Source organism: Lipophrys pholis (genome assembly GCF_963383615.2).
Source record: "Lipophrys pholis genome assembly, chromosome: 11".
Lineage (NCBI taxonomy): Eukaryota > Metazoa > Chordata > Actinopteri > Blenniiformes > Blenniidae > Lipophrys > Lipophrys pholis.
In genome coordinates this window covers 29,899,369-29,924,368 of record NC_137631.1, presented here as the reverse complement: position 1 = coordinate 29,924,368, position 25,000 = coordinate 29,899,369, and the positions used below count along the sequence as shown (strand labels likewise).

General features: G+C 46.3%; 1 protein-coding gene across 3 annotated transcripts in view; it reads right to left on the bottom strand.

Annotated features, from left to right (window-relative positions):
• The window catches only part of carmil2 (capping protein regulator and myosin 1 linker 2), a 50,450-nt gene extending 25,940 nt beyond the window's left edge, over positions 1 to 24,510 (bottom strand). For all 3 annotated transcript variants that reach the window (XM_080475547.1, XM_080475548.1, XM_080475549.1), the window contains exons 1-29: positions 24,447 to 24,510; positions 24,326 to 24,376; positions 24,160 to 24,219; positions 23,932 to 24,053; positions 22,816 to 22,898; positions 22,666 to 22,736; positions 22,519 to 22,592; positions 21,911 to 21,986; positions 21,268 to 21,356; positions 20,798 to 20,892; positions 20,645 to 20,731; positions 19,794 to 19,903; positions 19,194 to 19,271; positions 18,209 to 18,282; positions 17,536 to 17,640; positions 17,318 to 17,387; positions 17,056 to 17,137; positions 16,866 to 16,962; positions 16,012 to 16,066; positions 15,651 to 15,823; positions 15,470 to 15,538; positions 15,231 to 15,324; positions 14,106 to 14,192; positions 11,531 to 11,836; positions 7,919 to 8,029; positions 5,727 to 5,899; positions 4,226 to 4,313; positions 2,037 to 2,117; positions 1,871 to 1,937 (exon numbers count right to left, since the gene is read on the bottom strand). In XM_080475547.1, the coding sequence (XP_080331673.1) occupies positions 1,871 to 1,937; positions 2,037 to 2,117; positions 4,226 to 4,313; positions 5,727 to 5,899; positions 7,919 to 8,029; positions 11,531 to 11,836; positions 14,106 to 14,192; positions 15,231 to 15,324; positions 15,470 to 15,538; positions 15,651 to 15,823; positions 16,012 to 16,066; positions 16,866 to 16,962; positions 17,056 to 17,137; positions 17,318 to 17,387; positions 17,536 to 17,640; positions 18,209 to 18,282; positions 19,194 to 19,271; positions 19,794 to 19,903; positions 20,645 to 20,731; positions 20,798 to 20,892; positions 21,268 to 21,356; positions 21,911 to 21,986; positions 22,519 to 22,592; positions 22,666 to 22,736; positions 22,816 to 22,898; positions 23,932 to 24,053; positions 24,160 to 24,219; positions 24,326 to 24,328 (2,680 nt within the window). In that variant the 5' untranslated portion in view covers positions 24,329 to 24,376; positions 24,447 to 24,510. The remainder of the gene's footprint in view (positions 1 to 1,870; positions 1,938 to 2,036; positions 2,118 to 4,225; positions 4,314 to 5,726; positions 5,900 to 7,918; positions 8,030 to 11,530; positions 11,837 to 14,105; positions 14,193 to 15,230; positions 15,325 to 15,469; positions 15,539 to 15,650; positions 15,824 to 16,011; positions 16,067 to 16,865; positions 16,963 to 17,055; positions 17,138 to 17,317; positions 17,388 to 17,535; positions 17,641 to 18,208; positions 18,283 to 19,193; positions 19,272 to 19,793; positions 19,904 to 20,644; positions 20,732 to 20,797; positions 20,893 to 21,267; positions 21,357 to 21,910; positions 21,987 to 22,518; positions 22,593 to 22,665; positions 22,737 to 22,815; positions 22,899 to 23,931; positions 24,054 to 24,159; positions 24,220 to 24,325; positions 24,377 to 24,446) is intronic.
• Positions 24,511 to 25,000: the final 490 nt, after the last annotated feature.

Sequence of the window (25,000 nt, the reverse complement as noted above, 5' to 3'; positions counted from 1 at the left end):
ACAAAACGACACCAAAACAACACCGCTAATGCACAGGCCTGATGACAAAACGACACCAAAACAACACCGCTAATGCACAGGCCTGATGACAAAACGACACCAAAACAACACCGCTAATGCACAGGCCTGATGACAAAACAACACTGCTAATGCACAGGCCTGATGATAAAACAACACCAAAACAGCACTGTTAATGCATAGACCTTATGACAAAACGACACCAAAACAACACTGTTAATGCATAGACCTTATGACAAAACGACACCAAAACAACACTGTTAATGCATAGACCTTACGACAAAACGACACCAAAACAACACCGCTAATGCACAGGCCTGATGACAAAACAACACTGCTAATGCATAGACCTTACGACAAAACGACACCAAAACAACACCGCTAATGCACAGGCCTGATGACAAAACAACATCGCTAATGCACAGACCCGATGACAAAACAACACCAAAACAACACTGCTAATGCACAGACCCAATGACAAAACGACACCAAAACAACACCGCTAATGCACAGACCTTACAACAAAACGACACCAAAACAACACAGCTAATGCGTAGACCTTACGACAAAACAACACTGCTAATGCACAGACCTTACAACAAAACGACACCAAAACAACACAGCTAATGCGTAGACCTTACGACAAAACAACACTGCTAATGCGTAGACCTTACGACAAAACAACACTGCTAATGCGTAGACCTTACGACAAAACAACACTGCTAATGCGTAGACCTTACGACAAAACAACACTGCTAATGCGTAGACCTTACGACAAAACAACACTGCTAATGCGTAGACCTTACGACAAAACAACACCGTTGATGCAGAGACCTGATGACGAAACAACACCAAAACAACACCGTTAATGTGGAGAGAGAAACCTGACAACAAAGGGAGGGACTGGCTGCGCTCCTCACCTTAGAGGGGATGTGTACTGATGTGTACTGATGTGTACTGATGTGTACTGATGTGTACTGAATACATGCCAGTGTAGAACACTGTACTGAAAGCATGGCTGGAGTGGGAAGACAAGAAAATGGAAAAACAGAGAGGGGGAGGTCAAGAGGATGGAGGGGGAGGAGCAGAATGAACCATGCAGGGAAGAAATGATGAGCTGAGCACAGACGCAGCGAGAGAGAGAGAGAGAGAGAGAGAGAGAGAGAGAGAGAGAGAGAGAGGGAGTGAGAGAGGGCGGGAGAAAGAGACGGGGAGAGAGAGAGAGAGAGAGAGAGAGAGAGAGAGAGAGAGTGAGAGAGAGAGAGAGAGAGAGAGAGAGAGAGAGAGAGAGTGAGGCAGCCGTAACAGGACTGCTGCTTATTCATTTCATCTAATATTTTATTATCAAACCGACTGTTGTCATCGTCATCATCATCATCATTATCATCCTCATCATCATCATCATCATCCTCATCATCTCATTTCAACAAGTTAGTTTGATGCTCAAACAAAAGAATCGGGGGCTGGTGGAGGGAGAAAGAGAGCAAAGCCCCCCAGCCCCCCATACCCCCACCCCCCCCCCCCCCCCCACCCCCCCAATGGAGAGAGTCAGTGGTGTGAAAGGAGATCAGCTCAGCTCCAGGATTCACACAGACAGACAGTCAGTCTTGGCGCCTCCTGCTGTCCACAGGCCGTACTGCACCAATCACAAGATCAGAGATCGTGATCATAGATAGAATGTGAACCATCCCGCAGTGGAACGAGGGAACGTCCAGAGAACATCTGCCTCCCCTCTGCCTCGTGAGGGACGAGCACCGACCAGGACACACAGACACACTCAAACATTCAACGTGGAAGTGAGCGTGGTTTATTGAGCCAACAAAGAAAGTGTGAATGAACGAGTGTGTCTTACTGTTCAGTGACGACGCTGGTCTCACACTGCTGCCGTGTTCAGTGTTTCTCCAAATGGTGGCGCTGTACTGCAAACAATCCAAACATAGAGGGGGTTAGAAGGTCAGGAAATCATTTAACTTCTCTGTAAACAAAGCTGTGAAAGTGGACGGGTGGTTTTCTCTCACATCGTCTGGTGGAAAGTCCAGCAGCAGGTCGGGAACGATGCCTCTTCTAGTCTGGCTGGGATTTTCCTTTAAGAGACCATCCTGAACCACAAACCATGAGGTGAGCACCACACCGCAGAACCTCACTTCATCAGGACCACACAGCAGAACCTCACTTCATCAGGACCACACAGCAGAACCTTACTGCATCATGACTACACAGCAGAACCTCACTTCATCAGGACTACACAGCAGAACCTCACTTCATCAGGACCACACAGCAGAACCTTACTGCATCATGACTACACAGCAGAACCTCACTTCATCAGGACCACACAGCAGAACCTCACTTCATCAGGACTACACCGCAGAACCTCACTTCATCAGGACCACACCGCAGAACCTTACTGCATCATGACTACACAGCAGAACCTCACTTCATCAGGACTACACAGCAGAACCTTACTTCATCAGGACTACACCGCAGAACCTCACTTCATCAGGACCACACAGCAGAACCTTACTGCATCATGACTACACAGCAGAACCTCACTTCATCAGGACTACACAGCAGAACCTCACTTCATCAGGACCACACAGCAGAACCTCACTTCATCAGGACTACACCGCAGAACCTCACTTCATCAGGACCACACCGCAGAACCTTACTGCATCATGACTACACAGCAGAACCTCACTTCATCAGGACTACACAGCAGAACCTTACTTCATCAGGACTACACCGCAGAACCTCACTTCATCAGGACCACACAGCAGAACCTTACTGCATCATGACTACACAGCAGAACCTCACTCCATCAGGACCACACAGCAGAACCTCACTTCATCAGGACTACACCGCAGAACCTCACTTCATCAGGACCACACCGCAGAACCTTACTGCATCATGACTACACAGCAGAACCTCACTTCATCAGGACCACACCGCAGAACCTCACTTCATCAGGACCACACCGCAGAACCTTACTGCATCATGACTACACAGCAGAACCTCACTTCATCAGGACTACACAGCAGAACCTCACTTCATCAGGACCACACCGCAGAACCTTACTGCATCATGACTACACAGCAGAACCTCACTTCATCAGGACTACACAGCAGAACCTTACTTCATCAGGACTACACCGCAGAACCTCACTTCATCAGGACCACACAGCAGAACCTTACTGCATCATGACTACACAGCAGAACCTCACTTCATCAGGACTACACAGCAGAACCTCACTTCATCAGGACCACACAGCAGAACCTTACTGCATCATGACTACACAGCAGAACCTCACTTCATCAGGACTACACAGCAGAACCTCACTTCATCAGGACCACACAGCAGAACCTCACTTCATCAGGACCACACAGCAGAACCTTACTGCATCAGGACCACACAGCAGAACCTCACTGCATCATGACTACACAGCAGAACCTCACTGCATCAGGACCACACAGCAGAACCTCACTGCATCATGACTACACAGGTAAACCGTATTTCATTGGGACGACACAGGAGAACCTTACTTCATGCTGACCACACTGGTGAACCTTACTTCATGAGGACTACACAGCAGAACCTCACTTCATCAGGACTGCACAGCAGAACCTCACTTCATCAGGACCACACAGCAGAACCTCACTTCATCATGACCACACAGGTAAACCGTATTTCATGGGGACGACACAGGAGAACCTTACTTCATGCTGACCACACAGGTGAACCTTACTTCACGAGGACTACACAGCAGAACCTTACTGCATCATGACTACAAAGGTAAACCGTATTTCATGGGGACGACACAGGAGAACCTTACTTCATGCTGACCACACAGGTGAACCGTACTTCATGCGGACTACACGGGTGAACCTTACTTCACGACGACTACACAGGGGAACCTTACTGCATCATGACTACACAGAAGAACCCTACTTCATCATGACTAAACGGGAGAACCTTAATTCATGAGGACTACACAGGAGAACCCTACTTCATGAGGACAGGTGAGGACTACAGAATCACAGACAACATAATCAGTAAAATGTATAAATTTAGTATGGAAAGGCACTGCAGACAGCAGGTGGTATCTGCACTACATAACCTCTACTTCACCACGTCATCACTGCATAAGCATGTCTTTAATCCAGTGGAAGCACATTGAAGGAGAAAGTGAGAGTAAAGACTGAAGCAGATTCACCAGTTTGTGCCGGGCGACCAGGAGCTGCTGCAGGATCTGCTCCAGCAGGCCGTCAGCCAGAGTCACACTCAGGCTTCGTCTCAGCTCGCTGACAACAGAGGAAATCAAACAGTTGTTCCCTTCGGTCTGTCTGTGACCGGTAAAATAAAAGCGCTACTGATGGAGCTTCAATACTCATGAAGGATCAGAATCTCTGGTTCAGTGCGTCTGTCCTCATGTCTCACTGTGTAACATCATGTCTCACTGTGTCCTCATGTCTCACTGTGTCCTCATGTCTCACTGTGTAACATCATGTCTCACTGTGTCCTCATGTCTCACTGTGTCCTCATGTCTCACTGTGTCCTTATGTCTCACTGTGTAACATCATGTCTCACTGTGTCCTCATGTCTCACTGTGTCCTTATGTCTCACTGTGTAACATCATGTCTCACTGTGTAACATCATGTCTCACTGTGTCCTCATGTCTCACTGTGTAACATCATGTCTCACTGTGTCCTCATGTCTCACTGTGTCCTTATGTCTCACTGTGTAACATCATGAGTGGTGTAATAAACAATGACAAGTCTGCAAATATTTCATCTTGGTTTGTTTCATATCATGAGATTCAAACAGAGAAACATTATGTCCTCTTGGGACGTGTCCATTTGTTGTATTTACAAGAGAATAAATTGTGAAGCTACTTTGTCCTTCAGTTGAAGCAGAAAGACAAAATACACGATAAAAGGTTTTCTGGTGAAAATCAGTAAAGTGTAAAACAGTTTAATCCTGTTAATAAAACACAGAATCACTGTAAACGAGGAACTCAAGACAAAAACTGGGTTTGTTCCTTTTTTCTCCTGAAAAAATACATTTTGATTCTCGTAGTTTTATTTTATGTAAAAAAGCAGTCAAACATAAAACAGTCAACACTGTAATTTTTTGCATTTATTTCTTCAATATACTATTTTCACAGTAAATGTACATTTGTACTGATAACAAATCAAATTTATATGAAGTAACATGGTGACTTTTGTATTTATTTGATTCGTACTTTATTACTGATATAGTACAAATTGATTTACCGTCGTTTTTAAGGGAAACTTCTGCCTGGAGCTTAATATTTGCAGTAATTCCTGGGATTTTTCACAGAATAAAGCAGAGTTTTGTAATTTACACTGTTATTGGTTTATTATATACAGTAATTTCATGTAAATCCTCAAGCTGAAATTTTTTTTATGGCTTAAACCTTCTTTATTTGCTGTAAAATATGGAATGAATTGCATTTCTTAACCATAAAATCAACAGTATCAATACATTTCTTAAGTGTAAATGAAGAAGATGAAGTAGTGTGATTCTGTGGTAGAGTTCTGGCAGCCAGAGCTGCTGTCGTTCTGCTGGTAGAAGGTGGAATAGAAAGTATCTGAATGAGGTCAATAGAAGACTGATGGAATCGGACCGAGTGCACAAGTTAAAAGTAATCAGTAACTTTAAGGAGGAACTTTGCGACTATCAAATGATCTTACTGGAGTCTGTTCCGGACGACTCTCCCGGTGCTGTCCACGGCGTTCCTCAGAAACACCTGAAGCTCCCAGCCCCTGCTGGACACACACTCCGAGACGCTGTCACACACCCTGGACCTCTGGACCGAGCGGAGACACGCCCACTCCACGCTCTGCAGGAGGCCTGCTGCCAGCTCCTGCCACACACAGAGCCACATTCAGGCCGCGGTGCCACTGAAAACACTTCGGTCCACATGTGTTCACACCTTCTGAAGGCCAAGTCTGTTTACAGGAACACAGCAAAAACACTGAAAACTAGGTCGTTTTCATGCTGGGCCACTAGTAGGCGCTGTAGCACACACACACGCACGCACGCACGCACGCACGCACGCACGCACGCACGCACGCACGCACGCACGCACACACACACACACACACACACACACACACACACACACACACACACACACACACACACACACACACACACACACACACACACACACACACACACACACACAGCAGAGAACAATGAGCTCTAAACATGAACAGTGGGAGAACACCGACATTCTAGTGGACAGAACACCAAGTTGGATTATTATTATGGTGACTGTCAAAATAAAACTACCAAGTTGGATTATTATTATGGTGGCTGTCAGAATAAAACTACCAAGTTGGATTATTATTATGGCGACTGTCAAAATAAAACTACCAAGTTGGGTTATTATTATGGTGGCTGTCAGAATAAAACTACCAAGTTGGATTGTTATTACGGTGACTGTCAAAATAAAACCACCAAGTTGGATTGTTCTTACAGTGACTGTCAAAATAAAACTACCAAGTTGGATTGTTTTTACAGTGACTGTCAAAATAAAAGTACCAAGATCCAGGAGATAATGGACTGGGAGTCATGACAGTACGGAGGAGACTTTGTTCTGATTGGCTCTCCTGAGCATGTGCAGAAGGACTAGTGACTCCAGTGGCGGCGTGCTTGCTCAGTGGCCATGTTGTGTTTTCTTCTGTTTCCGGGGAGTTGGACGGAGAGTATTTTGGAAAAGCTCCCAACAATGTTGTTGTGTAAACGGACTCCTAAAACACAACGTAAGTTTTGTCTTTTCACTAGAAACTGTCAAATGAACTTGTTTCTGCCTTCAATGGGACCAAAACTTGTTTAATACGTGAACGATATTTTTGAAGTTTCCAGTTTGTTCCATTTCGTTTTGTTTGCAGACGACACTCATTTGTTCAGTTCAGTTTAAAAACATACACTGAAAATATTGAAACTGAAATGGTGAAACTTAACAACCGGATTGATGTAAAGAAGTTATTGTTAAATCTGAAAAGAAAATGTGTTTTTTTGCTAAAAGAAGAATGAATTTGCATTATCTAATGATGGAGTGAATGCTGAGAGGGTCTCATATTAGACAGTTACAGTTTGACACACGAGTCACATGTTAAAAAGACTTAAAGGAATATTTTCATTGTGAACAAAGTTAAATATGTGTTGGATTCCAAAACAGTGAGGATGTTGTATTGTTCACGCATATTACCTTACGTATTGTGCAGAAGTGTGTAATGACACGTAAAAGACCATCTAATCCTCAGAGTTGAGTTCAGACAGCGACAGTTCATTTGTTAAATCAGTGGTGATAAAACTTATCATGCTCAAAGACAAAAATAGAATTTTACCAGCAAAGCTGCAGAAGTTATTTATTTTGAGTCCAGAAGACGACGACCGCAGGAGGAGATTCGACTAGACGCATCGAGTTGCTCGGATGAATTTCAAACTAATCTATTATTGTAGTTTTTGGTGTAAAGACCTGACATTCCCAAATACAGGATTTAAAATGTTGCATTAATATTTGTCAAGTTAAAAATGTACCTATGCAAAAAACTTTGTTGTGGACTGAAAATGTGAGCTGGACCAACTCTGAGACTTTAAATCTGTCCTACACAGACTCTATAGGGACAGACGACTCCTAATACAATATACAAATATAATAGCAAAGTTTGTTTTTGCATGCAGACGCTGATTGTAAAGCCGGTGAGGTATCTGTGATCCTTTGGCTCAATAGATTTAAAAAACTGCTTTTATAGAGTGGACTTAAACAGCTCTGGGTGTTTTAAAGAAATGACTGTGTCCTTTACAAGAAAACACCAACGTTCAACCATCAGTCTTCACTGTGGAAACATAGAGCAGCTGTGCTGGAGCTCACCTGGAGGCTCCTGGTCAGCTCCTCAGAGAGGACAGAGGCGGAGTCAGCAAGGCTTCCAAAGTCTTCATCGGAGGAACAACGGGAGTCTTCCTCATCAAGAGCAGGAAGCAGCTGAACAGGAAGAGCAAACACTTCATGGCACTCACAAACACTCACTAACTTCTTCATTTATTCTGCATTTCCTCCAGAGTCGTGTTGTTTAGAAGCACTTCCTGTGCTGTGTTCGGCTTTCATGCTAATGCTAATGCTAATGCTAATTTCTAGTTAAAATGTGTCAAGGTCTCGAGTAGGGAAGCGAATATGGCTAAAAAATCCATTTGAAATGTATTAACTGAAATGCTTTTTCATTTTAGGATTAAACTGCATTTTTTGACTAATAAATAAAAATGAATAATCAATCATCCAAACAGCATTTTAATTTTCTTATACAAGACTGCTCATTCTGTGCCTTGATTAAAATGAAAAAGAAAATGACGTTTAAGTTTTAATTTTCAAAAGATGCCCCAGCAAATAGAGACCAAAATTAATTTTGAAATGTCCAATTTGAAAATTAAAATGCATTAGCAGAAATGCTTTTTTATTTCAAGGTTCTGGCTGCTTAGTTTGACTCATAAAGAAATTATTAATCCATCATCCAAACTGCCTTTTCATTTTTAAACTCAGGTTGCACATTTTGTAACAGAACTCAAAGGAATTGCTTTTTCACTTTCATGTCCGCCGCGCAAACAATATTCAATTTGACTTGGCATTTCCAAGCGGCGCAGGGGAGTGATGTCAGCAGCCGCTCTGCCTCCTCCGACGGCCTCGCATCTGAACGGTGAAACCAGCAAACTGAGAAAACAGCGTGGCAGAGGCGTATTGTCAGGTTCTGTCATAGCGAGGGAACCGTGCATGTTCAGTGATCTGCTCACGTTCTGTGAGGTTTTACGGTCACTGAACGTACTGCGACCGTTGAACGTACGGTGGTCGTGGAATGCACTACGACCGTTGAACGTACGGTGGTCGTGGAATGCACTGCGGCCGTTGAACGTACAGTGGTCGCTGAATGCACCGCGGCCGTTGAACGTACGGTGGTCGTGGAATGCACCGCGGCCGTTGAACGTACGGTGGTCGTGGAATGCACCGCGGCCGTTGAACGTACAGTGGTCGCTGAATGCACCGCGGCCGTTGAACGTACGGTGGTCGTGGAATGCACTACGACCGTTGAACGTACGGTGGTCGTGGAATGCACTGCGGCCGTTGAACGTACAGTGGTCGCTGAATGCACCGCGGCCGTTGAACGTACGGTGGTCGTGGAATGCACCGCGGCCGTTGAACGTACAGTGGTCGCTGAATGCACCGCGGCCGTTGAACGTACGGTGGTCGTGGAATGCACTACGACCGTTGAACGTACGGTGGTCGTGGAATGCACTGCGGCCGTTGAATGTACAGTGGTCGCTGAATGCACCGCGGCCGTTGAACGTACGGTGGTCGTGGAATGCACCGCGGCCGTTGAACGTACAGTGGTCGCTGAATGCACCGCGGCCGTTGAACGTACGGTGGTCGTGGAATGCACCGCGGCCGTTGAACGTACAGTCGTTGTTGAACGCATCCCGGCCGTTGAACGTAGGGTGGTCGTTGAACGCACCATGGCCGTTGAACGTACGTTCATCGTTGAACGTACGGTGGTCGCTGAACGCACTGCGACCGTTGAACGTACGGTGGTTGTGGAATGCACCGCGGCCGTTGAACGTACGGTGGTCGCTGAACGCACTGCGACCGTTGAACGTACAGTGGTCGCTGAATGCACTGCGGCCGTTGAACGTACGGTGGTCGTGGAATGCACCGCGGCCGTTGAACGTACGGTGGTCGTGGAATGCACCGCGGCCGTTGAACGTACAGTCGTTGTTGAACGCATCCCGGCCGTTGAACGTACGTTGGTCGTTGAACGTACGTTCATCGTTGAACGTACAGTGGTCGCTGAACGCACTATGGCCGTTGAACGTACGTTCATCGTTGAACGTACAGTGGTCGCTGAACGCACTGCGACCGTTGAACGTACGGTGGTTGTGGAATGCACCGCGGCCGTTGAACGTACAGTCGTTGTTGAACGCATCCCGGCCGTTGAACGTACGGTGGTCGTTGAACGCACCATGGCCGTTGAACGTACGTTTATCGTTGAAAGTACGGTGGCCGTCGAAGGTACCGTGGGCACTGAACGCACTGCGGCGGCTGAACGTGCGGTGGTACACAGTCGGGGCTCCTCCAGACATTGAAGGATTCAGTGAACACGTGTTTTATTAAACAGATTCTGGTCATTCAGGAACTCTAAAGAGCTGCTTTGCCCCTCATGTCTCTTCTCTTCTCAAGCTCAAATATGCACAGCGCCCCCTGGTGTATCAGATGTGCAGCACAATCAGAAGCAGTGGAGCCTCTGACGTCACTCTCCTGAAATGCCGAGTCAAACTGAATTTTGATCCTTTTTTTGCAGGTCGGAAATGAAAACAAAAAAGTAATTTCCCTCTTTAGGTTTTCTTTTGAGTTCTGCCATAAAATGTGCAACATGGATAAAGAAATGAAACTGCAGTTTGAATGAACTATTATTAATTTCATTTATGAGTCAGATAATGCAGCTGTATCCTTGAAATTAAAAAAGCTTTTCAGCAAATGCATTTTGATTTTCAAATTTGACATTTCAAAATGAATTCTGGTCACTATTTGCCGGAGTGTCTTTTGAAAATGAAATCTTAAATCTTAAATCTGTTCCTGGCACTTCTCCTGACGCTGCCTGGCAGCAAACGCCATGTCAATTGTCCCTCGTTCTTTTCAAAAATCGCACCGGCTGTCAGGCAGCGGGCCTGTCTCCAGATGTGTACTGAGGTGGTTAAGCGGCACTCTGGCAAGGGTCTTGATGGACAACAGGGAGATTCCTGGGTGATTGTCACAGGACTGACGGTCGCCTTAGAGCTGGTTGATATGTCTTTGAACTCCTGTGGGACTGCCTCATGCTCCCATATGAGCAGGAAGAGTTCACCAAGTTTCTGTCAGGACTAGACTGCCTTCTTTGTAGACCTCAGCTGGAAATGAGTCTGAGCCAGGTGCTTTGCCATTGGATCAACAGCGGATCGCTTTCTGGATCTCCTCCGATGGAGCTCGTGTGTCCAGTGACTCATTGACCGGGACCTGTGGGACACGTTTTATGGCCTCATCGTTGATGGTAGAGGGGCGATTCAGGACGCTGCTGAAGTGTTCGACCCATCTATCGAGAGTCCCGTCTTTGTCTGTGAGCAGGGTGGTACCGTCTGCACAGAGGATCGGGGTGTTCCAGAGGCTGAGGGACCGGACACTTGCTTTAGACCACTGTGGACGTTCTTCATGTCCTCTCTGTCAGCAAAGCCCTGAATCTCATCAGCTTTGTTGCTCTTGCATCTGGCGCAACTTCCTCTGAATGGAGCTACGAATCATCTTCAGCACATCTTTTTCGGATGTGGACACACACACACACACACACACACACACACACACACACACACACACACACACACACACACACACACACACACACACACACACACACACACAGTATATTCATCTTTAAACTGGTCATTGGAATCGTTCTGACTCCAGAAGTACCTTGAAAGCCTCGCTGGCGTTTTGCGGCACCTGGTGGGCCTGCACCACCTCGTCCTGCACCTCCTGCACCACCTTGTCCTGCACCTCCTGCACCACCTTGTCCTGCACCTCCTGCACCACCTCGTCCTGCACCTCCTGCACCAAATGGTCCTGCACCTCCTGCATCTCATGCACCTCCTGCACCACGTGGTCCTGCACCTCCTGGTCCTGCACCTCCTGCACCACGTGGTCCTGCACCTCCTGCAGGTTCCGGTGGCCCAGATGTCGGAGGCTGTCCTGCAGCTGCTGACAGAGACTGTGAGCCACCTGAAACAGCAGACAGTGGACCGAGCTGAGAGAAGCTGTAGACCTCCTCACACCCAGAGCTCCCCGGAGGAGTACCTGGAATTAATGTGAGTGTTTTCAGCACTAAGACACTTAAAGAGGCCTTCTTCTGCAGAGCCCTGCTTACAGCCTGAACTGCTGCTATGACAGAAGGACTTGTGTAGTAATGCCGGAACAATATTTCACCTCAAGAAGACCTGGACTGGATTTCAGTCATGGTTTTTCCTCAGGTGTTTTTTGTTTCAAATTTCCCCACATTTCCAGAAACAACAAGTTGAGATTTGACTCTATTGCACATGTGTCAAACTCAAGGCCCATGGGCCAAATGTGGCCCGCCACGTTATCATATGTGGCCCGCGAGGGCTTAAAGGTGTGATTGTCTTAAAATAAATACCGTACTGTTTTCTAAAGACGCACAGTGCAGGTTTTGGGGTGCGTGTCTATTGGAAACAATACGGTAATTACATGTGCCTTTTTGACACAGAAGTAGTTCTGCACTTGCGCATATCCTGATTAAGATGTTCCCCGCACCGACCCGTGTTCCACCTGACAGCGGGCAATCCATGTTTGATGAACGATGGGAAGGAGAAGACATGTTTGTGCTTCAAGGAGAAAAAGCAGTTTGTCTTTACAGTTCTGAAGCGTGTCAAAGACAATATAAGTCCACATTTTGACACCAAGTACGGAGGGAAGTATGACAAAGTTAGACTTAACAGAGCAACATTTTCAGGAAATTATTTGTGAATAAACGTTGTGTTGTGGTGTGCACCTGGAGGGAGGTTCTCTCAAGCTCATAATGCTCATATTGCTCATATTGCTCATATTGCTCATATTGCCCAACAGGAAGAGTTGACCTGAAGAGCAACATGTTGAAAAGAGTCAAACTTTCCATACGATGGCTGTTTGCATTGATACGTGTCGTTATACAAAGAAGCTCCTCCACCTCCTTTCTCCAACACTCTTACCTCACTGAGAAAACTGAAGGGTGGAGGAGCTCCTGAAGGGTGGAGGAGCTCCTGAAGGGTGGAGGAGCTGATTCAATGAGAGCTGCTGCACTGTTGTTTTCATTTCAAAACATGAAATGTATTTTCTCCTCAGTAATCAGAGTATTAATTAAAGTGACTTGCCGCCAGAGACCTAACATGAAGTAAAGCAGATTGTAGTGTGACGAGTCCCACTGGGTTCCCACTGGGTTCCCACTGGGTTCCCACTGGGTTCCCACTGGGTTCCCACTGAGGCTGACACACACCTGTTGCCAGGTGAGGTAGGAGCTGTATGTTAGTTCTTACTGCTGCTGGCTACTGGAGACCACTGCTGTGTTCAACAAAGAGTGAAAATCCATGGAAAATGGCTAAAAATGGCTACATGAGCTAAAAATAATAAAATAAAACAGAAGTAAATTCTCCTCAGAACACTTTAGGAATGAAAACTACATGTTTGTTTGTATAGCAATTCTTTTTTGAAGATTTTTAATGTATTTATTTTTTATTAGTGTGCGGTGTGATATTTTCTGTCTGTCGTTTGGTTGGTGTTGCTTGTTTTACCAATTCTGTCCAGTTAATTCAGAAAAGCTGCTTCTGCTCTTGCTTCACAGCGAGAAGGTTGTGGGTTCAAGTCCGGCCCGCGGCCTTTCTTTGCAGTTTGCATTTTCTCCTTGTGTTTTTCCGACAGGTACTCCAGTTCCCTCCAACAAATGTTGAATGGACTTTACTCATTTAGAGCTTTTCAACTGCGTGAGCAGCTCCAAAGTACTTTACAGCGTTAATTACATTCAGCCATTCATTCAATCCACTAGGAGCAGTTTGGCATGTAGAAAGGTGGAGATGGGAATCGAACCTTCAACTTTCTGATTTGAGAGACAACCGCTCTCCCACCGAAGTCATGACGTCTCCAAACTCCAAACATGAATGTGAGTGTGTGAGGTTGTTGTATGTATGTATGTATGTATGTATGTATGTATGTATGTATGTATGTATGTATGTATGTATGTATGTATGTATGTATGTATGTATGTATGTATGTATGTATGTATGTATGTATGTATGTATGTATGTATGGATGGATGCTGGATGTGTGTATGTATGTATGTATGTATGTATTTATGTATGTACCTGTGTGTGTGTGTGTGTGTGTGTGTGTGTGTGTGTGTGTGTGTGTGTGTGTGTGTGTGTGTGTGTGTGTGTGTGTGTGTGTGTGTGTGTGTGTGTGTGTGTGTGTATGGACGGATGTATGGACGGATGGTTCTGCTCACCTTTGAGTCCTGTACAGGTTCCAGCGGCTGCTGTTGCTCCACATTGTCGGACTTCCTCTGCTTATTTCGGTCCAGAAACATCTGGATCTGGACAAACAGACAAACAGCTGCTTCACACTCACTTACACTCGTTCACCATTTCACCTGTGGGAATGAAACCATGGCCTGGATATGAGAAATCCAGATGTTCATAATATTTGGTTCTTGATTTGAGCTTCCCCTGTTCTGAGGAGACTCTTCCTCTCAACTCAAGTCCAAACACCTTATTTATCCCCGGAGCAGCGTTCTGCCACCTTTATGACCAAAGAGCCGTTTTCACCATTTCCCTCCAGATCCAGTTTATCTGGAGCCACAAAACATGTGAATTATCTGAAATAAAGGAAAAGAATTCTATACATCCAAGAAGTAATGTCTTCATGAAGTGGCATTCGTACAATTTAGATATGACGTTTATAAATCTTGGCTCTTTCAGCCTCTTTACCAACGTTCAGCGGTTCTATCTTTTCACAGTTTCCCCTCTCCTTCTTTTCCTTTGTCTACTTTTTTCTTCTTTTCCTTATATATTGTTCTTTTTTTACTTTATTTTGTCCTTTTTCTTTTCCCTTTGTTATTCCTGTAATTATTTCCTTTTCTTTGTCTTTTTGTCCTTTTTCTGTTTTTCACTTTTTAAATTCTTTTTCTACTTCTTTCAACTTTTCTTTTTTTTCTTTTTCATTATTCACCTTTTTTCACTTTCTTTTCTTTTTTCTATTTCTCAACGCTGCTCTGGCGGCCGTAGCTGTTTCCCCTGATTTGCCGCATTTGAAAATCAGTGTGGAATGAAAATAAAAATGAAAACAAATGTTTATTTACATGACATATACCGAAAGCTTCATGGAGCCGCTACAGAGGAGCTGAAGAGCCCCATGAGGCTCCAGAGCGGCTGACCTCTGACCCTCGGGGATAAATAGAGGTTTTTTTCAGACTTCTCACAATTTGAAAATAGGACATTTTACTTCCTGACAAACGAATCACACTTCTTCTTCGAGCCTCTGCTGGGCGGGATCAGCGTCACTCAGTCCGACCTGAGGTCAAGCAGCAGGACCCGATGAGACAATCACATTTCAGCTGATCACAGACTCCAACCTTGAGCAAGGCATCCTTGGTTCCATCCGGGTTGCTGCGATAACTCTGTGTGACGTCGGCCAGCGGCAGAGGAACCTGCTGCAGAACCACGTTTCTGTAGGACGAGTAAGCAAACGCATCACCACACGATGTGTGTGTGTGTGTGTGTGTGTGTGTGTGTGTGTGTGTGTGTGTGTGTGTGTGTGTGTGTGTGTGTGTGTGTGTGTGTGTGTGTGTGTGTGTGTGTGTGTGTGTGTTACCGTTCCAGGGCGTCGGCCACATCCTGGAAGCCTCTGGCAGTGACGTTGTTTCGGTCCCAGTGTAAAGTCCTTGAATTAAAGAAGCAGAGTGTTAACCTGAAGGTTGACACTGTGACCCACACAGCGGGGATCCCCAGGGTGGTTGTTGCAGCAGCAGGTGGCGCTCTAGGTCAGTCTTTACTTCAGTCTGCTGTTGGTCATCAGGGCTTTGGCCAACATCTTGGCTCCGACGTCTCCGATGTGGTTTCCACTGATGTCCAGCTCCACCAGAGCAGCATGGCCGCCCAGCGCGCTCAGCAGGATGTGAGTCCCCGACTTCAGCTTGGAGTCGCACACCGAGAGGGACTGGAGAGGCTGCACACACACACACACACACACACACACACACACACACACACACACACACACACACACACACACACACACACACACACACACACACACACACACACACACACACTGCTGTATAGTTGCTGATAGTTTTCAAACACTTTCACCTTCAAATCAAAGTAAAATGTCTAAGTTTTGAAAGTGTCACTCACACATTCTTCATCCTGGATGAGCTGAGCGATCCGGTGAAGAACATCTCTGAGAGCTCTGGTTCACACAACAACACAGAGAAACAAGAACAGAGACACACTGCTTCATCTGGGAAACCTGGAAACACCAAGCATCGTTTCTTCTGAAGCACTTCCTGCTTCAATTCAAACACACTTCCTGTTTTGATTCAAACCACTTCCTGTTTTAATTCAAACACACTTCCTATTTTAGTTCAAACACACTTCCTGCTTCAATTCAAACACACTTCCTGTTTTGATTCAAACACACTTCCTGTTTTAGTTCAAACACACTTCCTGCTTCAATTCAAACACACTTCCTGTTTTGATTCAAACACACTTCCTGTTTTAGTTCAAACACACTTCCTGTTTCGATTCAAACCACTTCCTGTTTTGATTCAAACACACTTCCTATTTTAGTTCAAACACACTTCCTGTTTCGATTCAAACCACTTCCTGTTTTAATTCAAACACACTTCCTATTTTAGTTCAAACACACTTCCTGTTTCAGTTCAAACACACTTCCTGTTTTATTTCAAACATATTTCCAGTTTCAGTTCAAACCCCTTCCTGTTTCAGTTCAAACACACTTCCTGTTTCGATTCAAACACACTTCCTATTTCAGTTCAAACCACTTCCTGTTTCAGTTCAAACCACTTCCTGTTTCAGTTCAAACACACTTCCTGTTTAAATTCACAGCAGAGTACATTAGGGCAATGCTTGGATTCCGCTTCAGTGTGTGTGTGTGTGTGTGTGTGTGTGTGTGTGTGTGTGTGTGTGTGTGTGTGTGTGTGTGTGTGTGTGTGTGTGTGTGTGTGTGTGTGTGTGTGAGTGTGTACCTGGACTTCATGGTGAAGTTCCTCCCCAGCTCCAGGTGTCTCAGAGTCTTACATCGAGCTAAAGACAGGACCAGAGTCACCATGTCGTTCTCCAACCCTGCAGCCCAGGAGAGAGGGCCTTGTAACACAGGTGTGTGTGTGTGTGTGTGTGTGTGTGTGTGTGTGTGTGTGTGAAGCTGCTTTAACACACTGTTGTCAGAGACATTCAGACTTGCGATGGCTGCAGCTTCAGAGATGTGCTCCTGTATCACCATGGCCCCCGCCGTGCGTAGCTGCACACGCACACGCACACACACACACACACACACACACACACACACACACACACACACACACACACACACACACACACACACACACACACACACACACACAGATGACTTCCACAGAAATGTAACTGTAAGATACTGTAAGACATCAAGTGCTCCAGATACACACACACACACACACACCTCACAGCTGCTGACGTCCAGCTCCAGTCCGGTCAGTCCGGGGTTCATCGCCAGGCCCTGCAGCAACAACCTGTTTGTGTAATAAAACGTTCCTCTTCCTGTTTAATCAGATGTTCCCACTGGAGCTCGTTTCTGTCAGGCTTTATTTGACGGTGACACACAGACGGACATTCACAGAACAAACGACCACATGAAGACTTTGCTTTGACATTTAGTACCTGAGAGCTTGTGGAGGCAGTTTGGTTGCAGACAGACACACGTACTTCAACTGGCAGCTTCGTCTGAAGAACTCTTCAATGCTCCTCGTCACGTTTCGCACTTTTCTACAGACAAACGACAAAGACTCATTTCTCAATGCTTTTTTTTTTTTAATCCCTGTGCAGCATTATACGGTCTGATATCTGAAGGTTTGGCAAACATTTTTATCTTATTTTCAATATTGATTGATTGAAATGTTTATTTCGAATAAGGTACGAAAACAAATAAGAAAAAAGAAATGATTAGAAATTGAAAAAAAAAATTGCCAAAGAAAGAACTAAAATACCTAAAGATTTTCAAAAACAGCTTAAATAAATAAAAGTGTTTACTTTTATAAAACAAAACCAGGAAAACAAACAACGAACAAAAACCAACAAATTAAATCCAATGAAGTGTTTTAAAGAGTAAGTTGCTATGATCCACCGACAAAACGTTGAAATTGAATCAGATGTACTCATGAAACTTCAATGCAACATGAGAAATGAGAAAACTATGTGGTTTTATGTATTCCGTGAATTAAGAGCTTAAACAGATTGTTTGGCTCCACAGACAGACAGAACTCGAGCAGGCCTGTCGCTTTCTACGGTTTTAAAATGGGACATAATGAAGATGAACAGTTGATCAGTGTCTCACCTGTGGCTGAATGGATTTCTGGCCAAGTTCAGATGAATGAGATTGTGACATCCAGCAGACAGAGACACAAATAACTGTGAGGAAAAGTTTACGATTACTGGATAAAATCCTTCAGTGGTCATCTTGTGAAACAACAGCAGATGAAGTCTGAATCACCAGGATCAAAATGATGCTTAGAAATATAAATCAATGTCTGCCTGCAAATACAGTCAGAGTGACACATTTCATATGTTCAGCTGCACTAAACACACACACACACACACACACACACGCACGCACGCACGCACGCACGCACGCACGCACGCACGCACGCACGCACGCACGCACGCACGCAGGCACGCAGGCACGCAGGCAGGCAGGCAGGCAGGCAGGCAGGCAGGCAGGCAGGCAGGCAGGCAGACAGACAGACAGACAGACAGACAGACAGACAGACAGACAGAAAGAAAGAAAGAAAGAAAGAAAGAAAGAAAGAAAGAAAGAAGGAATTGTTGTAGAAAAAGTTGGTTAAAAGTGAGGAGAGCCGTTCCCACAGTTCAAGTGTTGAACATTATATCATTGATTCCTGTAGATTTATTTGGGGGCGTCAGACTGATCAGAGACACGTGTACTGCATTATGACCAAATAAAGGCATTATGACCAAATAAAGGCATTATGACCAAATAAAGGCATTATGACCAAATAAAGTGACGACACAGAGGGTGGACTTCAAACATGGACAAATTCCCAGCAGATGCAGAAGGCAGGAGTTCACACATTACGTAACAGTTTCTATTTCCCACAGTGGACGGAAACAAGTTGATATATATAAATATATAACAGCTGAAAAAGGCCTTATTCTGTACGGAACCCTACAGATGGGATGAAAAAGAAGAAAGAAGACAAGTCCAGTGAAAGAAGACAAGTCCAGTGAAAGAAGACAATTTTAATGAAAGAAGACAAGTCCAGTAGAAGAAGACCAGTCGCCGGAGAAGCGGCTCCCCTCACCGTGTCCAGAGGACAGCTCGTGTCACTGAGGTCCAGATGAGACAGACAGTTTGCGCTGGACAGGAACTTAAACAGGAACTGAAAATAGAGAAAACAGGAGCCTTAACGTGTCTTTTATCCAGATTTGATTGGTAACATCACATAACCTGGGATGCACTATGACAATTTAACACTTTTTAATAGATTCAACTCGTCGTGAATACCCGGAGTGATTCTCAAAACTGTGGTTTACTTCATAGCCTAACTTCTAATTGTGCTGGAATCATGATCCTGGTGTTTCTACTGATATTTTCTCAAGGTCCAGGTATCCAGTAACTCTACTTCTGACAAGCTGTGTCCTCAACAGATTTGAGAATTATGAGATTTTCACCATAAAAAGTACATTTGTGCTCCGACTCCATTCACACTGTCGTTTCAGGAATTAATGATTCGAATGATCTATAAATGATTTTCACAAGAGTCACAAGTTCACCGAAAACCCATGAACCCAGCAGACAGTGTTTGGTTGTGAAGGCCTGCTGTCTGCTGCAGATGTTTTCTGGATCCCTGTGGACAGAACCGTCCTGCAGAGTTCTCCGCAGTGTGACGCAGTGTCGGTACCGTGGCGTCTTCAGTCACCAGGCTGCCGGGGTTCGCCGACAGGTCCAGGTGAGTCAGGGAGGCCGAGAGCAGCGGACTGGAGGAGAAGGCCTGGCCCAGGCTGCCCACACCTCCAACACAACCAGAGACGCACATTAGCTGCATGCTAAATGCTAAATTCGAGTTCCACTAACTAACTAACTAACAAACTAACTAACTACTAACAGTTTAAGCCTTTTCGAACCATTTTAGCAGCCAGGAGAGTTTGGTTAATTAAGCCAGATCTGCAAACACAATAAGAGATTATAGGATGGAAGCTTCACAGAGCCGATACAGAGGAACTAAAGAGCCACATGTGGCTCCTACAAGCAAATATTGAACCTGCTACTGAGAGGGAGTGGTTCTGATCTGGTTAGACTGACAGGGAGTGGTTCTGATCTGGTTAGACAGACAGGAAGTGGTTCTGATCTGGTTAGACAGACAGGAAGTGGTTCTGATCTGGTTAGACTGACAGGGAGTGGTTCTGATCTGGATAGACAGACAGGGAGTGGTTCTGATGTGGTTCTGAGCTGGTTAGACTGACAGGGAGTGGTTCTGAGCAGGTTAGACTGAGAGGGAGTGGTTCTGAGCTGGCTAGACTGACAGGAAGTGGTTCTGAGCAGGTTAGACTGACAGGGAGTGGTTCTGATGTGGTTCTGAGCTGGTTAGACTGACAGGGAGTGGTTCTGATCAGGTTAGACAGACAGGAAGTGGTTCTGATCAGACTGAGGGTACGGAGGTCATGGCTCCTGTGTAATAGAGAATAGAGTTTTTCCTCTGGTCTCCCCGTCGTTCGGGCCCCTGGTCAGGACGTGAATGTGAAAGGGTCCTACCTCTGGCCGTCATTTGGACCCGGGACAGAGAAAGGTGCTTCAGTCCTTGGTTCAGGTTCTTCAGCTCCTGGCTGAGCGCGGCTACGCCTGAGAATGAAAGCCAGATCATCTACGAGCTCTGAGCTTCGGTCACTGCTGGGAAACAGGAAGCACCTTTGTCTTCGATGGCGTTTCCAGACAGGTTGATGGACTGCAGGGCAGACGAGGCGTTCTCTTTGAGGGCGGCGGCCATGTTGATGGCAAAGTTCCTGCAGACCAATAAAACCTCCCAATTATCAATACATCCTTTTAAATGTCATGTCAGTGATTGATAAACCTCCTCAGTGATTGATAAACCTCCTCAGTGATTGATAAACCTCCTCAGTGATTGATAAACCTCCTCAGTGATTGATAAGCCTCCTCAGTGATTGATAAACCTTCTCAGTGATTGATAAACCTCCTCAGTGATTGATAAACCTCCTCAGTGATTGATAAGCCTCCTCAGTGATTGATAAACCTCCTCAGTGATTGATAAGCCTCCTCAGTGATTGATAAACCTCCTCAGTGATTGATAAACCTCCTCAGTGATTGATAAGCCTTCTCAGTGATTGATAAACCTCCTCAGTGTGTGAACACACACTCACAGTTTGAGTCCGCTGGCCTCCAGAGAGAGCTGCTGCAGTCCTGAAGATCTGGACAGAAGGGACATCAACTGCTGCTGAACTTCTGCACCCTGACGAGACAAAGACGGACCACAGAGCAAAGAGACAATTTCAGAAAGGAGTGTGGAGGATAAGTGGTGGAATGAAGATATTACATCACAGAGAGGGGTGGCAAGCTTCTTCCTCCTGTGTGCAAATGTCACTGCACTGCTGCTCAACATGAAGTCTGCAGCCTGAAACAGGAGGAGGAGGAGGAGGAGGAGGAGGAGGAGGAGGAAGAGGAGTGGAGGAGGAGGAAGAAGAGGAGCAGCAGGACGAGAAGAGGAGGAGGAAGAGTAGATGAGGAGCAGCAGGATGAGAAGAGGAGGAGGAAGAGTAGATGAGGAGCAGCAGGCGGAGGAAGAGGAGGAGGAAGAGTAGATGAGGAGCAGCAGGATGAGAAGAGGTGGAGGAAGAGTAGATGAGGAGCAGCAGGATGAGAAGAGGAGGAGGAAGAGGAAGAGTAGATGAGGAGCAGCAGGCGGAGGAAGAGGAGGAGGAAGAGTAGATGAGGAGCAGCAGGATGAGAAGAGGAGGAGGAAGAGTAGATGAGGAGCAGCAGGCGGAGGAGGAAGAGAGGAGGTACCAGTCGGAGCTCTTTGCTGTAGATCTTTGTGAACCACTGGTTGTAGGATAAAGCTGATATCGCCAGAGCCACGTCCCTGGAGAGAGAAACAGAGTTTAGATTTAAACAGCTGGGGGAGGAAGGTTGAAGAGGAGGAGGAGGAGGAGGAGGAGGAGGAGGAGGAGGAGGAGGAGGAGGAGGAGGAGGAGGAGGAGGAAGGTTGGACTGGAGGAGGAGGAGGAGGAAGGTTGGACTGGAGGAGGAGGAGGAGGAGGAGGAAGGTTGGACTGGAGGAGGAAGGTTGGACTGGAGGAGGAGGAGGAGGAGGAGGAGGAAGAGGAGGAGGAGGAGGAGGAGGAGGAGGAACTTTGGACTGGAGGAAGATGGTTGAGGAAGAGGAGGAAGGTTGGACTGGAGGTGGAAGGTTGGACTGGAGGAAGATGGTTGAGGAAGAGGAGGAAGGTTGGACTGGAGGAGGAGGAGGAGGAGGAGGAGGAGGAGGAGGAGGAGGAGGAAGGTTGGACTGGAGGAGGAAGGTTGAGGAAGAGGAGGAAGGTTGGACTGGAGGAGGAAGGTTGAGGAAGAGGAGGAAGGTTGGACTGGAGGAGGACGGTTGGACATGGACGGACCTGTTGTCCAGGTGACTGAAGTGGAGAAGGTTGAAGTCCCTCCAGCCGTGTCTCCAGTAGATGTTGTCCACGTCCTGCAGGAGGATCCAGCTTCAGTTCAAGTCAACGTCCTCAATGAAAAGTGGTGCAGAGCAGCAGGAGCCTCACCCTCTGGATCTCCTCCGTCAGCACCGCCTCGTTCAAGTCGCACAACGCAGCGTAGCTCTCAGAGAACCCTCCTGAGGAGCAGAACACCGTCACTCCCACCTCCTCCTCCTCCTCATCATCATCATCCTCCTCCGAGGGTCCAGAACTTACCACAGCGTCCCGGCCGGGAGCTCCGGCCCGTGGCCGTCCTCACTCTCTGCTGGAGGTGTGGAGGAGCCTCCGTCAGCAGCTTCCTGAGGAGGAGCACACACTTCAGTGGTTGGGTTTCTACTCCTCCTGGAGGACAAACATGGAGCTCCGCCGTCCAACTGGAAGACATGTGTCTCCACCCTGGTGGAAAACTGTCCTTCATCCTAACATACATTCAGATTCTCTGACTGATAACAAATCACATGTAGATCAAGTAGTTTTATATTTATTTGATTTACATTTACTGCAGATTGTTTTACTGTCCTGGGAATACGTGGGATTTTTTAACGGAATAGATGTGTAGTATTTAATTTGTACTGTTAACAGTATTAGATGGTAATTTCATGTCAAAGTTCAGGTTAAACCTTCTTTATTTACTGTAAACTATGGAGTGGAGGACGTTTTAACCCTAAAATCAACAGTATCAATACTTTTGTGTACTGTAATTGAAGAAAGTACTGCGGTGGGATTTCCCAGGAGAGTTCTGCTGTACAAACTACACTTCTGTCTCTACGGAGCATATCCGTCCTCACGGAGACACTCAGTAAAGTCCCTCAGGTACAAGAGGTCCGGTCTGTGCAGCCACAGGTTCAGGTTCTAGTGAGAACAACATGGAGGGAACGTCAACGTGTGTGAGCGCCACAACTAAGTTCTACTCAGAAACTCTATGAAAAGACCAGAGCTCCAGAACTCCAGAACTCCAGAACTCCAGAACTCCAGAGCTCCAGAGCTCCAGAACTCCAAAACTCCAAAACTCCAGAACTCCAGAGCTCCAGAGCTCCAGAACTCCAGAACTCCAGAGCTCCAGAGCTCCAAAACTCCAAAACTCCAGAACTCCAAAACTCCAAAACTCCAGAACTCCAGAACTCCAGAACTCCAGAGCTCCAGAACTCCAAAACTCCAAAACTCCAGAACTCCAAAACTCCAGAACTCCAGAACTCCAGAACTCCAGAGCTCCAGAGCTCCAAAACTCCAAAACTCCAGAACTCCAAAACTCCAAAACTCCAAAACTCCAGAACTCCAGAGCTCCAGAGCTCCAGAACTCCAGAGCTCCAGAACTCCAGAACGCAGTTTCACCCCGGAGACGAGTCGGGGAAGATCTTCTTCAGCGAGGTGGTCATGTGACAGACGATGGCCTCCAGGTCTCTGATGTGCAGGACACTGAAGGACAGAGTCAGTCTGTCTGTCTCCAACACCATCTGGAGACACAGAGAAGTAATGTGATTACACCCGGAGGACAGATGGCTTCAGACAGATGTGAAGAGGAGCAGGTAGACCTGGGATGAAGAGGAAGGGACGGACTACCTGGGTGTGACCGTGGACAGAGATGGAGCAGATCTCCAGGTAGCTGAAGGTGTTCTCCACCTGGACTCAGCAAAAGAACACAGAGCAGATTACCTCCTGATCGGGTTCTAGGAGACGAGACTGAAGAACCTGGAGAGACGAAGCAGAGGACTGAAACCAGCTTCACCATGACAGGCTGCGTGTTGGTGACCAGGTAACCTCTCCAGGGACTGAGCACCTGAGACACATGAGATTAAATATCATCCAGCGTGACGAGGGATTAAGTGAAGCTGAGGAACTGAACTCACCACTAATCTCTCACATGACGGACCGGGCCGGGACAGAACCACCGGGGCCGCCACACACACTGCCTGAGGCCTCAGGAGCTTCAGCAGCTCCTCTGTGGACACACACACACACGCACGCACGCACGCACGCACGCACGCACGCACGCACGCACGCACGCACGCACGCACGCACGCACGCACGCACGCACGCACACACACACACACACACACACACACACACACACACACATTGCTGTCACAGCGAATCCACTGACTGACTCATGTTTCCATTGTTTGTGTCACTGAGTGGAAACAGTTTGGCTTTAACAAGAAACCTTCAAACTGCAGCCTGAAGATGCTCTATGAGCTGATGTTAGAGGAGGAAGATGCTCTATAATAGAGGAGGAAGATGCTCTATAATAGAGGAGGAAGATGCTCTATGATCTGATGTTAGGGGAGGAAGATGCTCTATAATAGAGGAGGAAGATGCTCTATGATCTGATGTTAGAGGAGGAAGATGCTCTATAATAGAGGAGGAAGATGCTCTATGATCTGATGTTAGAGGAGGAAGATGC